This window comes from Staurois parvus, unplaced genomic scaffold (assembly GCF_062004578.1).
Source record: "Staurois parvus isolate SC_StPar_1 unplaced genomic scaffold, SC_StPar_1.0 ptg001595l, whole genome shotgun sequence".
Lineage (NCBI taxonomy): Eukaryota > Metazoa > Chordata > Amphibia > Anura > Ranidae > Staurois > Staurois parvus.
In genome coordinates, this window is record NW_028319391.1 from 1 (window position 1) to 17,897 (window position 17,897).

The 17,897-nt window shown below is 48.8% G+C and overlaps 1 protein-coding gene across 1 annotated transcript; it reads left to right on the forward strand.

Annotated features, from left to right (window-relative positions):
• Window positions 1-867: 867 nt before the first annotated feature.
• LOC149435150 (uncharacterized) lies at window positions 868-16,584 on the forward strand (the record flags this gene model as incomplete). The annotated part of the gene is made up of 4 exons (XM_089662973.1): window positions 868-989; window positions 2,012-2,129; window positions 12,186-12,350; window positions 13,666-16,584. Coding segments are annotated over 4 exons (3,030 nt in total), but the record flags the coding sequence as incomplete, so codon positions are not given.
• Window positions 16,585-17,897: the final 1,313 nt, after the last annotated feature.

The window sequence follows — 17,897 nt, forward strand, 5'->3', positions numbered from 1 at the left end:
GGACTCTATATTAATGGCCACGGGGGAAGGAGGGGGGTGGACTCTTTAATAATGGCCATGGGGGAAGGAGGGGGGTGGACTCTATAATAATGTCCATGGTGGAAGGAGGGGGGTGGACTCTATAATAATGGCCATGGTTTTGGGAATGGTATGTCCATTAAGATCCTGCCGGTGGTCAGGGGTTCACAGACTTTTGGCCATACAGTGTAGTATGAATATCTGAAATAGAAGAAGATACAAAGGTTGAATGTACCCCCATAGTAATATTATGGGGTACGCTCCACAATGCGGGACTCCAAGCCCAGGGCAGACCTCCCAGTTCCTGGCCTACAAGTACAGAAGATGCCACTTACCTCCACTGAGTCCTTTCCAAGTGACAGTCACTGCAGACGACATTGCAGGTCCAAGGCTGGTGTCCTCCTATAGAACCCCCTGTACTGGGTGGATGGAGTTCAGTAGATGGACCTCTCTGGAATCGCTGTCTTCTTCTGGATCTTCTGGGTTCATGGACGGCGCGGTGACCATCACGTGTTTCTTCTGCCGGGAAGACTTCATGTAACGTTGCTGAGATTCATCCCAATATATGGAATATGGCTCTACATCGTGAGGAGGTATATAGTTTGGAGGCCTTCCTCGTCTCATACATGTCATTTATCACGGGTTCAGGAGCAAGTTTAAGGCACCTTAAACGGGGATCAAAGCATGCAAACGTGGTCCCTGAGCCAGTGATGTTGGATGCCACTTTATCATGCCTGAAGTGCTAGTTGCAGTTTGAGGAATCGTGGCCAATGTTGGTCCTTCTCCCACCCATAGTAGAGGTGTCCTGGTCAGATATCTCCTTTCTCCCACATCTCGTGTATTAATAAGCACAATACGGGGGTTGGTCAGTTTTCTGTCATCTTTTTTGTCTTTATACAGGAAGTCCAGAAGAAGGACCCCAAATATCTGTCATTTGCAGACTCGTTGAGGCATGTCCACAGTGCCAGCAGGTAAGTGACCCTCCCGGGAAATGGCTTGGAATGCAGCCAATATAGAATTCCATAGAAGATCCTTCCTTGTAGATGAAACGTTTAGGTGCAAAATGAACGTATAAAAGTCATAAAGTAGATGGTATGAATCTCCGAATCACACAAGAGAACGGCAATCCATGGGGGGGGGGGGGGGCTCCGGATGTTCCAGACTGTCGGGATGTCCCATTTATACCTCATATACCCCCCCAACACCCGATGTTCAGCAGGCTCTGATATCCTCACTCACATGTACCGAAGGTTCCTCCATTCCTGATTCCTACCATGGGACGAGGATCACTCTCGACACGTTTCCCCAACCACAGATCTGCTTCCTCAGGAGACATAGGAGGCGTGTCCACAGAACAGGAATCCACGTGAATGATATAGAGGGCACGGTCATATACAGAGGACAGCTTACAGAGGACATCCCCATCCAAGGGGAGATCCACCAACACCAGGCCAAACATTTGGAAGCGTTATGAGATCTATTAGGTTTTTATTTCTGTCTGTGACATCGTTGGGGAGATTTGCCGTCACTTCCTGTCCCTGTGAATGGAGAGGACATTGTCACATGTTCCTCATTGTACTGAAACTGTCCCTGTTGGGGAGATTTGCCGTCACCTCCTGTCCCTGTGAATGGAGAAGACATTGTCAGACGTTCCTCCACATTGTGCTGAAATTGTCCCTCTTGGGGAGATTTGCCGTCACCTCCTGTCCCTGTGAATGGAGAGGACATTGTCAGACGTTCCTCCTCATTGTACTGAAATTGACCCTGTTGGGGAGATTTGCCGTCACTTCCTGTCCCTGTGAATGGAGAGGACATTGTCAGACGTTCCTCCTCATTGTACTGAAATTGACCCTGTTGGGGAGATTTGCCGTCACTTCCTGTCCCTGTGAATGGAGAGGACATTGTCAGACGTTCCTCCTTATTGTACTGAAATTGACCCTGTTGGGGAGATTTGCCGCCACTTCCTGTCCTGACAGATTTCCTTTCCTCATAGACTGTCTGAGGAAACCCTGATGGAGGACTTTGACAGACTGCGGTCCCGGGTGAAGGCGATGCGGCAGGATTTGGCCGCCCAGGAGGAGCTCAGAGGACAAATGGAGGAATTCTTGGAGGTAAAACACTTCAATCATCAAATATTCAATAAGAAATTATTATTTTTTTGTTTCCATCGATTTCATTACAAAGTTTTCCTAGAAAAGAGCCGAGTGTGACATGTGACAGGTGGTCAGATCACCCAGTTCCTGAAAGATCATAGACTTGGAGTCAGTGATGGAGAAGGATCTGGGTGTTCTGGTCCCCTTCATGGCCACTAATATGGAGTCAACACCCCCCTCCAGGGGTCATTAATATGGAGTCACTCTTTATGTGTCTATACCATCCTCCACTCTGCTGGGAAAGTTTTAACAGGTGTCTCTGGCAATTTGTCCGATTTGTGAGGTCAGGACTGATGTTGGGTGAGAAGACCCGGCTCACCATCCACACTCCACCCCAAAGGTGTTCAGTAGGGAGAGGTCAGGGCTCTGTGCAGGACACTGGAGTTCCTCCATGACCTCACCCCTACTGAACACCATTGGGGTGAGGAGTCCTCATGCCAGACGTGTTCCGTAGGGTTGAGGGCAGGTATTGATGTTGGGTGAGGAGACCTTATACCAAAAGTAGGGTTGAGGTCAGGGCTCTGTACAGGACACTGGAGTTCCTCCACACCAAACTGGTCATCCATGTCTTTATGGAGCTGGCTTTGTACACTGGGGACAGTCATGGGGGGACAGAAAAGGGTCTTCACCAAACTGGTCCTCCATGTCTTTATGGAGCTGGCTTTGTACACGGGGGACAGTCATGGGGGACAGAAAAGGGTCTTCACCAAACTGGTCATCCATGTCTTTATGGAGCTGGCTTTGTACACGGAGGACAATCATGGGGGGACAGAAAAGGGTCTTCACCAAACTGTTACCACAAGGCTGGAAGAGCACAATTGTCTCCAATGTCTTTGTATGATGGAGGATTACCAGGACCCCTCATTGGAGACCCCTGAGCTCCATCATCTGGAGGGGATCACATGGTTTTGGCCGTGCAGGTCAGTGGTCAGGTGTCCATATACAGTTGCAAGAAAAAGTATGTGAACCCCCTGGGATTACGTGGAGTTTTGCATGAATTGGGCATAAAATGTGCTCTGAATGTCATCTAAGTCACAACAATAGAAGAACACAGTCTGCTGAACATAATACTACACAAACATTAGATGTTGCCATGGTTTAATTGCACATAACATGTAAACATTCACAGTGCAGGGAGGAAAAAGTATGTGAACCTTTGGACTTAATAACTGGTTGACCCTCCTTTGGCAGCAATAACCTCAACCAAACGTTTCCTGTAGTTGCAGATCAGACCTGCACAACGATCTGGAGTCATTTTGGACCACTCCTCTTCACAAAACTGTTTCAGTGTAGCAATATTCTTGGGATGTCTGGTGTGAATCGCTCTCTTAAGGTCATGCCACAGCATTTCAATCAGGTTGAGGTCAGGACTCTGACTGGGCCACTCCAGAAGGCGTATTCTGTGCTGTTGCAGCCATTGTTTTGTTGAATGACTTGTATGCTTTGGGTCATTGTCCTGTTGCATCACCCATCCTCTGCGGAGCTTCAGTTGGCGGACAGATGGTCGTACGCTTTCCTGCAAAATGTCTTGATAAACTCTGGAATTCATTTTCCCATCAATGACAACAATCCGTCCAGGCCCTGAGGCAGCAAAGCAGCCCCAAACCATGATGCTCCCTCCGCCATGTTTCACAGTGGGGATGAGGTTTTGATGTTGGTGTGCTGTGCCTTTTTTTCTCCACACATAGTGTTGTGTGTTCTTCCCAAACAACTCAATCTTGGTTTCATCTGTCCACAGTATATTTTGCCAGTAGTGCTGTGGAACATCCAGGTGCTCTTTTGCAAACTTCAAACGTGCTGCAATCTTCTTTTTGGCCAGCAATGGCTTCCTCCGTGGTGTCCTCCCATGTACTCCATTCTTGTTTAATGTTTTCCTTATTGTAGATGTGTCAACAAAAATGTTAGCATGTGCCAGAGATTTCTGTAGGTCTTTAGCTGACACTCTGGGATTCTTCTTTACCTCATGCAGCATTCTGCGCTGTGCTCTTGCAGTCATTTTTACAGGACGACCACGCCTAGGGAGAGTAGCAACAGTGCTAAACTTTCTCCATTTGTAGACAGTCTGTCTTACCGTGGACACATGAACATCAAGGCTCAAGGAGATACTTTTGTAACCCTTTCCAGCTTCATGCAAGTCAACAATTCTTGATCGTAGGTCTTCTGAGAGCTCTTTTCTGCGAGGCATGGTTCACATCAGACAGTGCTTCTTGAAACCAGTAAACCCAAAACAGGTGTGTGTTTTTTAAGGGCAGGACAGCTGTCAGCAACACATCCAATATCATCACACTGATTGGAGTCAAGGTTGGCTCACTCCCGGCTCCAATTAGCTCTGGGAGAAGTCATTAAGCTAGGGCCTCACATACTTTTTCCTCCCTGCACTGTGAATGTTTACATGTTATGTGCAATTAAACCATGGCAACATCTAATGTTTGTGTAGTATTATGTTCAGCAGACTGTGTTCCTCTATTGTTGTGACTTAGATGACATTCAGAGCACATTTTATGCCCAATTCATGCAAAACTCCACGTAATCCCAAGGGGTTCACATACTTTTTCTTGCAACTGTATGATCAGACTATAATCAGGAGGACACCTCGGGTGCAGTAGTTGTCTGTGTGGTCCCGGAGGTCCCATCTTCCATCCATCGGGTCTCCTGTGGTTTGTTGGACGATGAGAAGATCTTCCACCAGAAGCACATTTTCCCTTCACATCCTTCCCGAAACATGTCCGTATGGACTGTCCTGTGTATGGACTGTCCTGTGTATGGCTGTTCTGGTTGTGACCTCCGGAGGCACAGATGGGGCCCAACAACGTGCCCGGGACCCGTCTTCTCCTTCTTCGTCAAGGACTGTACATTGTGGGAGAAGATCGGAGTCTCCAGCTCACCAGCACTGCATGGATCTCACCCACTTCTGTCCGGTCCATACAAGAGAGGCCCCCCAAGTCACTTCCCCAGGCTGAATGTCCATTGGAGGGGATTTGTCTGCTGTGCCAGGTGATCAGCCCCAGTAGTCACATGACCAATACATCCCAACCCCCCATCCAATAATACGCCTGTACTGCCCCCTTCGGGCAACTCCTAGGTCCAGCACTGGTCTTCAGGGATGACATCCACAGTACTGCTCAACTCACTATATAGTTGCGGTCCCCGGTCCGGAGTATATATGGTATATATAGTGGCGGTCCCCGGTCCGGACTATACATGAAAGTTTATATAGTGGCGTTCCCCGGTCCGGTGTATGTATGGTGTATTTAGTGGCGGTCCCCGGTCCAGTGTATATATGATATATATAGTGGCGGTACTTGATCCGGACTATATATGGAACAGTTTATATAGTGGTGCTCCCCGGTCCGATTTATATATGATATATATAGTGGCGATCCCCGGTCTGGTGTATATATGGCACAGTATATATTGTGGCAGTCCCGGGTCCGGTGTATATATGGTGTATACATAGTGGTGGTCCCCGGTCCGGTTTATGTAAGGTGTATATAGTGGTGGTCCCTGGTCTGGTGTATATATGGTACAGTATATATAGTGGCGGTCCCCGGTCTGGTGTATATATGGTGTATATATAGTGGCAGTCCCCGGTCTGGTGTATATATGGTGTATATATAGTGGCAGTCCCTGGTCTGGTGTATATATGGTGTATATATAGTGGCAGTCCCTGGTCTGGTGTATAAATGGTATAGTATATATAGTGGCAGACCCCGGTCCGGTGTATATATTGTACAGTATATATAGTGGCAGTCCCTGGTCTGGTGTATATATGGTGTATATATAGTGGCAGTCCCTGGTCTGGTGTATATATGGTGTATATATAGTGGCGGTCCCCGGTCTGGTGTATATATGGTGTATATATAGTGGCAGTCCCTGGTCTGGTGTATAAATGGTATAGTATATATAGTGGCAGACCCCGGTCCCGTGTATATATTGTACAGTATATATAGTGGCTGTCCCCAGTCCGGTGTATATATGGTGTATATAGTGGTGGTTCCTGGTCCGGTGTATATATGGTACAGTATAGGAAGTGGTGGTCCCAGGTCCGGTGTATATATGATGTATATAATGGCGGTCCCCGGTCCAGTATATATATGGTACAGTTTATATAGTGGTCCCCGGTCCGGTGTATATATGGTATATAGTGGCGGTCCCTGATACGGTGTATATATAGTATATATAGTGGCAGTTCCCAGTCCGATGCATATATAGTGGCGGTCCCCGGTCCAGTTTATACATGGTCCAGTTTATATAGTGGCAGTCCCTGGTCCAGTGTATATATGGTGTATATATAGTGGCGGTCCCTGGTCCGGTGTATATATGGTGTGTATATATAGTGGCGGTCCTCGGTCCGGTGTATATATGGTGTGTATATATAGTGGCGGTCCCTGGTCCAGTGTATATATGGTGTATATAGTGGCAGTCTCCGGTCCGCTGCATATATCGTACAGTATATATAGTGGTGGTTCCCGGTCTGGAGTATATATGGTACAATATATATAGTAATGGTCCCCGGTCCGGTGTATATATGGTATACTGGCGGTCCCCGGTCCGATGTATATATGGTATAATATAGTGGCTGTCCCCAGTCCGGTGTATATATGGTACAGTATATATAGTGGTGGTCCCTGGTCCGGTGTATATATGGTATATATAATAGTGGTCCCTGGTCCAGTGTATATATGGTACAGTATATATAGTGGCAGTCCCCGGTCTGATGTTTATATGGTATATAGTGGTAGTCCCTGGTCCGATGTATATATGGTACAGTATATATAGTGGCAGTCCCCGGTCGGATTTTTATATGGTGTGTATATATAGTGGCAGTCCCCAGTCTGATGTATATATGGTATATACAGTGGCAGTCCCCGGTCCGATGTTTATATGGTATATATAGAGGCGGTCCCTGGTCCAGTGTTTATATAGTGGCGGTCCCTGGTCCGGTGTATATATGGTGTATATATAGTGGTGGTCCCCAGTCTGATGTATATATGGTATATATAGTGGCATTCCCCGGTCCGATGTTTATATGGTATATATAGTGGCGGTCCCTGGTCCAGTGTTTATATAGTGGCGGTCCCCGGTCCGGTGTATATATGGTGTATATATAGTGGCGGTCCCCGGTCCAGTGTATATATGGTATACATAATATCAGTCCCCGGTCCGCTGTATATATGGTATATATATCGTGACGGTCCCCGGTCCAGACTATATATGGTAGTTTATATAATGGCAGTCCCTGGTCCGGTTTATATATGGTTTATATAGTTGCAGTCTCCGATTCGGTGTATATATGGTATATATAGTGGTGGTCCCTGGTCCGGTGTATATATGGTGTATATATAGTGGCGGTCCCCGGTCAGGTATATATATGGTGTAAATATGATATATATATTGTGGCGGTCCCCGGTCCGGTGTATATATTGTGTGTGTATATATAGTGACTGTCCCCGGTCCGGTTATATATGGTGTATATATAGTGGCGGTCCCCAGTTCGGTTTATATATGGTACATTATATATAGTTTCGGTCCCCGGTCCGGTGTTCATATGGTATATATAGTGGTGGTCCCCGGTCCGTTGTATATATGGTATACTGGCATTCCCCGGACCGGTGCATGTATGATATATAGTGGTGGACCCCGGTCCGGTTTATATATGGTATACATGATGGCGGTCCCCGGTCCGGTGTATGTATGATATATATAGTGGCGGTCCCCAGTCCGGAGTATATATGGTACAGTATATATAGTGTTGGTCCCGGGTCCGATGTATATATGATACATTATATATAGTGGTGGTCCCCGGTCTGGTGTATATATGGTATGTATAGTGGCGGTCCCCGGTCCAATGTTTATATGGTATATAGTGGCGGTCCCCAGTCCGGTTTATATATGGAAAATATAGTGGTGGACCCCGGTCCGCTCTATATATGGTATATATATTGGTTGTCCCCGGTCCTTTGTATAAATGATAGAGTATAAGTAGTAGTGGTCCCAGGTCCGGTGTATATATGGTGTATATAGTGGCGGTCCCCTCCGCAGTATATATGGTACAGTATATATAGTGGCGTTCCCCGGTCTGGTTTATATATGGTACAGTATATATAGTGGCGGTCCCCGGTCAGGTGTATATATGGTGTGTATATGTAGTGGCAGTCCTTGGTCTGGTGTATATATGGTATATATATAGTGGTGCTCCATGGTCCGATGTTTATATGGTATACATAATGGCGGTCCCGGGTCCAAACTATATATGGAACAGTTTTTATAATGGCGGTCCCCGGTCCGGTTTATATATGATATATATATAGTGTATATATGGTGTATATAGTGGTTGTCCCCGGTCCGGTAGATGTATGGTATATATAGTGGCGGTATCCGGTCCGGTGTATATATATATATATATATATATATATATATATATATATATATATATATATATATATATATATATATATATATATGGTATACATAATGGCGGTCCCCGGTCTGCTGTATATATGGTATATATCGAGGCGGTCCCCAGTCCGGACTATATATGGTAGTTTTTATAGTGGAGGTCCCTTATCCGGTGTATAAATTGCAAATATAATGACTGTCCCCGGTCCGGTGTATAAATGGTATATTTAGCGGTGGTCCCGGTCCGGTGTATGTATGGTATATAAAGTGGTCTGGTGTATATTTGGTGTATATATAGTGGCGGTCTCCGATCCTGTGTATATATTACTATTATTATTATACAGTATTTATAGTTGGCTCAGCGCTGTACATTACAGAGGGGGACAGAACATGTGACAGAACAATACCAATACAATGCGATACATGAGGGGATCGAGGGCCCTGATCCTGGGAGCTTACAATCTAGGAGGGAGGGGATGGTGGCACAGGAGGAGATAGCTGTGGGGGATGGGGTGGTAGGAAGAGTGGAGGAGGTCGGCAGGTTAGCAGGGGGCGGGGTAGGCTTCCCTGAAGAGATGGGTTTTCAGGGTGCGCCTAAAGGAGAGGAGAGTAGGTGATAATCTGATGGGTTGGGGCAGGGAGTTCCAGAGGATGGGTGACACCCTGGAGAAGTCCTGGAGGCGGGCATGGGAGGAGGAGACCAGGGAACTAGAGAGAAGGAGGTCTTGTGAGGAGCGGAGTGTGTGTGTTGGGCGGTACTTGGATATTAGGTCGGTGATGTAGTTCGGGGCAGTATGGTGGACGGCTTTGTACGTCAGTGTTAGGATTTTGAATTTGATCCGTTGCGCAATTGGAAGCCAGTGGAGGGATTGGCAGAGGGGGGTGGAGGACACTGAGTGGAGGCCAGTGGAGGGATTGGCAGAGGGGGGTGGAGGACACTGAGTGGAGGCCAGTGGAGGGATTGGCAGAGAGGGGTGGAGGACACTGAGTGGAGGTCAGTGGAGGGATTGGCAGAGGGGGGTGGAGGACACTGAGTGGAGGTCAGTGGAGGGATTGGCAGAGGGGGGTGGAGGACACTGAGTGGAGGCCAGTGGAGGGATTGGCAGAGGGGAGGAGGACACTGAGTGGAGGCCAGTGGAGGGAGAGGCAGAGGGGGGTGGAGGACACTGAGTGGAGGCCAGTGGAGGGAGAGGCAGAGGGGGGTGGAGGACACTGAGTGGAGGCCAGTGGAGGGATTGGCAGAGAGGGATGGAGGACACTGACTGGAGGCCAGTGGAGGGATTGGCAGAGAGGGGTGGAGGACACTGAGTGGAGGTCAGTGGAGGGATTGGCAGAGGGGGGTGGAGGACACTGAGTGGAGGTCAGTGGAGGGATTGGCAGAGGGGGGTGGAGGACACTGAGTGGAGGCCAGTGGAGGGATTGGCAGAGGGGAGGAGGACACTGAGTGGAGGCCAGTGGAGGGAGAGGCAGAGGGGGGTGGAGGACACTGAGTGGAGGCCAGTGGAGGGAGAGGCAGAGGGGGGTGGAGGACACTGAGTGGAGGCCAGTGGAGGGAGAGGCAGAGGGGGGTGGCAGAGGTGGAGCGGTTGGTGAGGTGGATGAGTCTGGCCGCTGAGTTCAGGATGGTCTGGAGCGGGGAGAGCCTGCACTGGGGTAGGCCGGTGAGGAGGGAGTTGCAGTAGTCAAGGCGTGAGATGATGAGGGAGTGTACGAGTAGTTTAGTGGTGTCTGGGGTAAGGAAGGAGCGTATCTTGGCGATGTTGCGGAGGTGGAGTCTGCATGTTGGAGGTGGGGTCTGCATGTTGCGGAGGTGGGGTCTGCATGTTGCGGAGGTGGGGTCTGCATGTTGCGGAGGTGGGGTCTGCATGTTGCGGAGGTGGGGTCTGCATGTTGCGGAGGCGGAGTCTGCATGTTGCGGAGGTGGAGCCTGCATGTGTTTGTAAGTGATTTGACATGAGGTTGGAAGGAAAGGTTTGAGTCCAGAATGACTCCAAGGACCTTGGCTTGCTGGGCGGGATTGATGGTGGTGCTGTTGGTGATGATGGATAGGATGGGGGAGCCCGGGTTGGGGGAAAGACGAGAAGCTCAGTTTTGGAGAGGTTGAGTTTGAGGAAATGGAGCGACATCCAGTCTGAGATGTCGTTTAGGAGGTGAGTGATGCGGGCGGAGAATGTGGGGGTGAGGTGGGGGGTGGAGAGGTAAATTTGAGTGTCATCGGCATAGAGGTGGTAGTTGAAGCCGTGGGAGTGTATGAGTTGGCCAAGGGAGGAGGTGTAGATGGAGAAGAGAAGGGGCCCGAGGACAGAGCCCTGGGGGACCCCAACAGAGAGGGGGAGGGAAGGGGAGGTGGCACCATTGTAGGAAACGCTGAAGGAGCGTCGGGATAGATAGGACGAGAACCAGGAGAGAGCGGAGTCTCTGATGCCAAGGGAGAGAAGTTTATTAAGGAGGAGGGGGTGTTAGTGAGGTTGTGGGGAGCGCAGCGGTTGGAGAAGACAAGGTCCAGGATATTCCCGTCGGAGTGGGTGGTGGATTGTATGCACTGTGCAAGTGCAAAGGAGGAGGTTAAGTGGAGGAGACGGGCTGTGTCCGGGTTGTCGAGGTTGACAGGGATGTTGAAATCCCCAAGGATGATGGTGGGTAGCTCAGAGGAGAGGAAGAAGGGTAGCCAGGAGGAGAAGTCATCCAGGAAGCGGGGTATGGATCCAGGAGGCCGGTATATCACAGCAATCTTCAGGGGGGTTGGGGAGAATAGTCGGACGCAGTGGGCCTCGAAGGAGGAGAAGGATAGGGAGGGGGGGTTTGGGAGGACTCGGAAGGTGCTCTGCGGTGACAGGAGCAGACCAACCCCACCACCTTTACGACCGTTGGGTCTGGGTGAGTGGGTCCAGGTGAGACCTCCATAGGAGAGTGCAGCAGGGGAGGTAGAGTCAGTGGGCTGGATCCAGGTTTCTGTGATCGCTAGGAGGTGTATATAGTGGTGGTCCCTGGTCCGGTGTATATATGGTGTATATAGTGGTGGTCCCCGGTCCAGTGTATATAGTGGCAGTCCCCAGTCCGGTGTATATATGGTGTATATAGTGGCGGTCCCCAGTCCGGTGTATATATGGTGTATATAGTGGTGGTCCCTGGTCCGGTGTATATATGGTGTATATAGTGGTGGTCCCCGGTCCGGTGTATATATGGTGTATATAGTGGTGGTCCCCGGTCCAGTGTATATAGTGGCAGTCCCCGGTCCGGTGTATATATGGTGTATATAGTGGCGGTCCCCGGTCCGGTGTATATATGGTGTATATAGTGGCGGTCCCCGGTCCGGTGTATATATGGTGTATATAGTGGCGGTCCCCGGTCCGGTGTATATATGGTGTATATAGTGGCGGTCCCCGGTCCGGTGTATATATGGTGTATATAGTGGTGGTCCCCGGTCCGGTGTATATATGGTGTATATAGTGGCGGTCCCCGGTCCGGTGTATATATGGTGTATATATAGTGGTGGTCCCCGGTCCGGTGTATATATGGTGTATATAGTGGTGGTCCCCGGTCCAGTGTATATAGTGGCAGTCCCTGGTCCGGTGTATATATGGTGTAAATTCATGCCTTGCGCTGTGTTCGCAGGACGCCGAGGAGCAGCTTCACGACGTCAGGAAGGAGATAGATGAACTCCAGTCCTGGAAGAGGACTCTGCTGGACTTCCTGTGTGAGGACGAGGAAACCTTCCGCCTGGAGGAATGCTTCAAAACCTTCAGCTGCTTCTGCCAGAAATTCCGCAACGCCATAAAGGTGAGCCGTCAGTGTCGGGGGTGGGGGAGTTCCCATCACTGAGCGCCGTCCCATCTCTCCGACAGTGCGAACAGGAAGTGGGGATCCTTCTCTCCGACAGAGGGAACAGGAAGTGGGGATCCTTCTCTCCGACAGAGGGAACAGGAAGTGGGGATCCTTCTCTCCGACAGAGGGGACAGGAAGTGGGGATCCTTCTCTCCGATAGTGGGCACAGGAAGCGGGGATCCTTCCCTCCGACAGAGGGCACAGGAAGCGGGGATCCTTCCCTCCGATAGTGGGCACAGGAAGTGGGGATCCTTCTCTCCGATAGTGGGCACAGGAAGCGGGGATCCTTCTCTCCAATAGTGGGCACAGGAAGTGGGGATCCTTCTCTCTGACAGTGGGAACAGGAAGTGGGGATCCTTCTCTCTGATAGTGGGCACAGGAAGTGGGGATCCTTCTCTCTGACAGGGGGAACAGAAAGTGGGGATCCTTCCCTCCGACAGATGGAACAGGAAGTGGGGATCCTTCCCTCTGACAGATGGAACAGGAAGTGGGGATCCTTTCCTCTGACAGATGGAACAGGAAGTGGGGATCCTTCCCTCCGACAGTGGGAACAGGAAGTGGGGATCCTTCCCTCCGACAGATGGAACAGGAAGTGGGGATCCTTCCCTCCGACAGATGGAACAGGAAGTGGGGATCCTTCCCTCCGACAGATGGAACAGGAAGTGGGGATCCTTCCCTCCGACAGATGGAACAGGAAGTGGGGATCCTTCCCTCCGACAGATGGAACAGGAAGTGGGGATCCTTCCCTCCGACAGATGGAACAGGAAGTGGGGATCCTTCCCTCCGACAGATGGAACAGGAAGTGGGGATCCTTCCCTCCGACAGATGGAACAGGAAGTGGGGATCCTTCCCTCCGACAGTGGGCACAGGAAGTGGGGATCCTTCCCTCCGACAGGGGGAACAGGAAGTGGGGATCCTTCTCTCTGACAGGGGGAACAGAAAGTGGGGATCCTTCCCTCCGACAGATGGAACAGGAAGTGGGGATCCTTCCCTCCGACAGATGGAACAGGAAGTGGGGATCCTTCCCTCCGACAGTGGGAACAGGAAGTGGGGATCCTTCCCTCCGACAGTGGGAACAGGAAGCGCGGATCTTTCTCTCTGACAGAGGGACCAGGACGTGGTGCGGTTCTCCCCAATGGTGACAACTATATCACAGTAGAAGTGGGTTAGAATTTTTCTGGTTTTTTTGCCTTCTGTATGCCTCCTGGAGGTGTTTTCCTCTCACTTCTGGTCCAGACCAACATTTGGTGTCTCATTCATTTTCTTTCAGGAGAATAAAGTCCGAGAACTAGAAGAACAAAGGCGGCAGCAGTGGGAAAGGAAACGCTTGCAGAAGAGGCACTCAATGGCCACCTGTGCTTCTCTGGAGGCTCACCAGGCTGTGGATGAACTTGAACTTACCTTGGAAAGGAACCTTCAGAACCTGTGCCGCACGTCCAGCGTACGCCTGTGTAGGATGCGCTCTTTAGGGTCGCACAGTCCCAACCCCTTTGTACCTCAAAGTGAACAGAGAGAGAGAATCCAAGGTTTCTGTGACCAGAGGAATGCAGAACAGATGAGGGAAATGTCTGAGCGAGTTTTACGGCAACAGATGGAATATAAAAGTTCCAGGACTCTCAGCCCCGGACGCAAGACCAACTTTTACCCGGAATCTAAAATCCCGACAAACTCATATTGCCAGTGGCAGAAGAACCATTCACTCCCCAAGGAAAGAACTGAGATTTCTCAGTCATCGCTTGAGATAGAAGAGATCGAACCCCATGATGTCCATGGAGTGAACCAGCCGAAGCCACCTCGGTATCCACCTCCACCTCCATCATCTGTTAGCTGGGTCACCAAGGCTGAAATGGAGACACAAACAGAAGCAATGGAAGAGTCAGGGTTGTCGTGTCAACCGTTGAATTACGAGGTTCTTGACATTTCAGGACAACCCAAACCTTTCTTGGAGACCGCAAAGCCCAGACAACCATTTGACGTCACTCCAAAGTGGACAAAACCATTGGATGGGGCAGAGATTACCAGACAATCACCACTACATTTTACAAGTGGCCAACAATCACAAACGCATCCCAAAATGGAAATGTGTAGCCAAATGCCGCTCATGTCCGGATCAGTAGTCACCGGGCAAGGATTGTTAACGCAGTGTTGGTGTGAGCCAATCTCTGAGATAGCCAGTGAAGGGATTGGAAGCACAAAAGATTTCTTGGAGGAAAATGGATTCAAAGCTCAGAGCCGGCGACCACCATCTAAAACATTGGGATTCCCACCTGGATTGGAGAGACCTAAGCCAACACCAACACATTCTGATTCCCAGATGTTTACCCAATCCTCCAATCAGTCTTCTCCAGAGTCTAGCAAAAAATCGGCAACGAAGTCAAATGCTCAGACAGAGTATCAGCAGGGAACAAGGACTTGGAGCAAGCAGAGAGATCTTTCGAATTCTCAGATGTCCAAAAAACAACCAGACAAGAAGAAAGAAGTCAGTGGATCCCAAACACTAGATCCTTCAGCTGTAGACTGTCTGGAGTTCTGGAGAGTATCTGGAGAATCGCTGTCTCTTTCTACACCTGAAACTTCCAGGCTTTCAGAGCTTCACATCAGATCTGACACTTGTGGACAACCAATGACATCAAACATACAAAGGACCACGCAAATGCCTTCTGAACGGGAGGCTTCTGTACCATCAGAGACATTACCTGGTCTTGTGCTTGAAGAACAGCAAAGACCTTCATCTTCCTCAGGGACCCCCAACCAGCACAAATTAGAACAGGTTATGCAGACATTGGACCCGATTATATCCACATCTCCTGGTCAGTACGAGACTTTACCCCATACACTGGTCCACCTTCACACTGAGATCCTCAGAGAAGGCAATTCCCCTAGACAGTCTACACTTAAGGTTCCCAAACAATATGCTGTCAAATCATTCAAACAAACACTAGTTAAACCTGCTCCAAAGAACACCAGACATTCAGTAGCTCCACCCGTACCTCCAACGTCCAGTCCATCATCAGTCCAAAGAAGGTCTGAGGCCTGCAATCCAAATCAAACTCCACCAAAACCTGGATGTTATATGTCGCGCATAAAACACGTGGACCATTTGTCCATTAAGCAGCCACCTACAGATATGAATGGTCAGGTACCACCCCCACCACAGAATGTTGTAGAACCATCCAATGAAGTATCAAGGGTGCTACAACCACAGGTCATGGAGTACAATTACTGTGCAAAGGGCCTCAAAGATGCTTATGGTTCTGTGCAGCGGGAGGCTTCGAATCCTTGCTCCAAGTGGAAGAGAGAACTAAGAAAGGCCTCGGAAAATGCAGAATCAAAGCTTGAAAACAGCCATATGGACCTTGACAAAGACAGTACTGAGCAGAAGACTGCAGATAATCCCAAAAACTCATCACTAGGAAGAACCGGCAGCAACACTTCAAAGAAGATTAAAAATGACCTTGGAATCAGGAGAGTCCTTACAAACAAAGACGGAACCTTGGGGTCCATCAGTTCCTTAGTCACCAAACAACCGGCTTCAACCAAACTGGTGAACACGGAGACCAGAGACATGAAAGTAAGCTCTGGACCAGCAAAACCACCCTCAACAAAAGTGACGGGGGGCATCAAAGAGAGAAGAGAGAGTCCACGTCCTACTAACAGCGATTCCTCAAAAACAGAACGCAAAAATAGCCTCACGATGACGTCCAGACCTCCTGCTGCCTCCACAGAGAGCCCAGGCCACGGCGCAGAGCAAGTGAAGGATCCAGTCTGGCCATCGAAGAAAACAAACTCTGTAGCCCGAGTGGCCATACATGTGATTAAGCACTGTGAGGTCAACTCTGCCCTTACGCGAGGCTCAAGAAGCCCATATCTTACAACGCATCCAGTATGGAGGTGAGAATGGAAAGCGGGAGATACCAATGGACTTCATGGAAGAATGTGGCCAGTTGTAGAGCACTTGGGTCACAGAGAGGGGAACCACCCTACGTCAATAATGAACAAAGCTCCAGAAAGGGAAGCGCCTTGGTTGAGGACGTAATGGCCCTGATTCACTAAGATGTGAGTGTAATAGCAGAGACTGACCATTCAGGCAGACTCCGGTCAATCAATCAGTCGTCTGACCAGCGTCTAGCAAGCTCATTGACGAGCGTCTATTGACTACTTTGCTATCACTGGCACATTTTTAGGTGCAATACCGGATATGTTCGCTAGATGGCGCACAAGCGCGGGCTTTATTTACATTGGCGTTTTCATGATGGCAAAAGAATTCTTAGAATGTTATAAATACACCTGTACACCTGTATTAGAATTTTCTATTTTCTTCTATTTATTTTCTTGCTGTGTCTCCAAAATGATCAGGAAACTAATGCATTTACTAATGAATGTCATACATTCTGTACTCAAATGTTAAACATTTTCACACTTATATCTCAAATAATTTATATACTTCTAATTTCCCAATATAATTATATATCTTCATTCTCTTTAATCACGTAACTATTCTATGTTAAAGACAAGTGCAGCGCTATAAATGCATGTGATGAATAATGAACGCATGTAAAAACCAAAAAGTGCAAAGAATTGCAACAATGATGTAATATTGTAAATGGTGCTAAAATAAGTTCATAGAATCATTCCTGAATAATGGAAGGTCCTTCGTGTGAGAGTACCAACTCAGAGAGTGCCTATGAATGGCACGTGTGGTCTCTCCGTGACGGACAGTAGTGCATGAACTTGTGAAAGGTAAACCACCCTTGGGACTGGTCTACACTCACCAGAACAAAAGTATTAATGTGCATGAGTTATACACATCACACATCTGGGGGTGCAGCGGTATGCTGGCAGTTATGGGTTAGTCATCCAGCTCCATCCATCCATCCATCAGGGTGGGTGCCCAAATGGTCCTGGGGAGGAATTAGCTCAGCCACAGGAGCCAGAAAGGTGCTCAATAGTGTAGTACACTGTCACAGGGGGGGATGACCTTTCACGAGTTCATGCACTACTGTTCGTGGTTATATTTATCTTGTGTAATACCATTTTACTAGTCTATATAATTTGACCAGCGCTCGCTCTATCATTTTCAAACAATGGAACTATTCTACATTATAACTCAAACTGTGTCTCCCACAGTGGTTTAGTGGTTAGAGCTCAGAACTTACAGCACTTGGGTCATGGGTTCTAATCCCGGTCATGGCTACATCCTAAAAAATGGAGATCAATTTTCTGGGTTGTGTCAGTGCCAGGAATATTGATCAAACAATTATGATTTTGCCTAATGACTAGAAAGTGGATGAATGTACTCTTCTGCCAATTAGGAAATGTGCCATTTTCATGCCGTGTATATTTCATTGTAACATTTTTCTCTTTTAAATCTGTCTCCTTATACAACTTGACCCCCTCCCCCACCCCGCCATCACCTGTCCCATATGCAAATCTATGGATCACCGCCCCACTCTTTAACTATCTATTTACTGATCAAGTGAATGTGTCTCATTTTCTATCAGC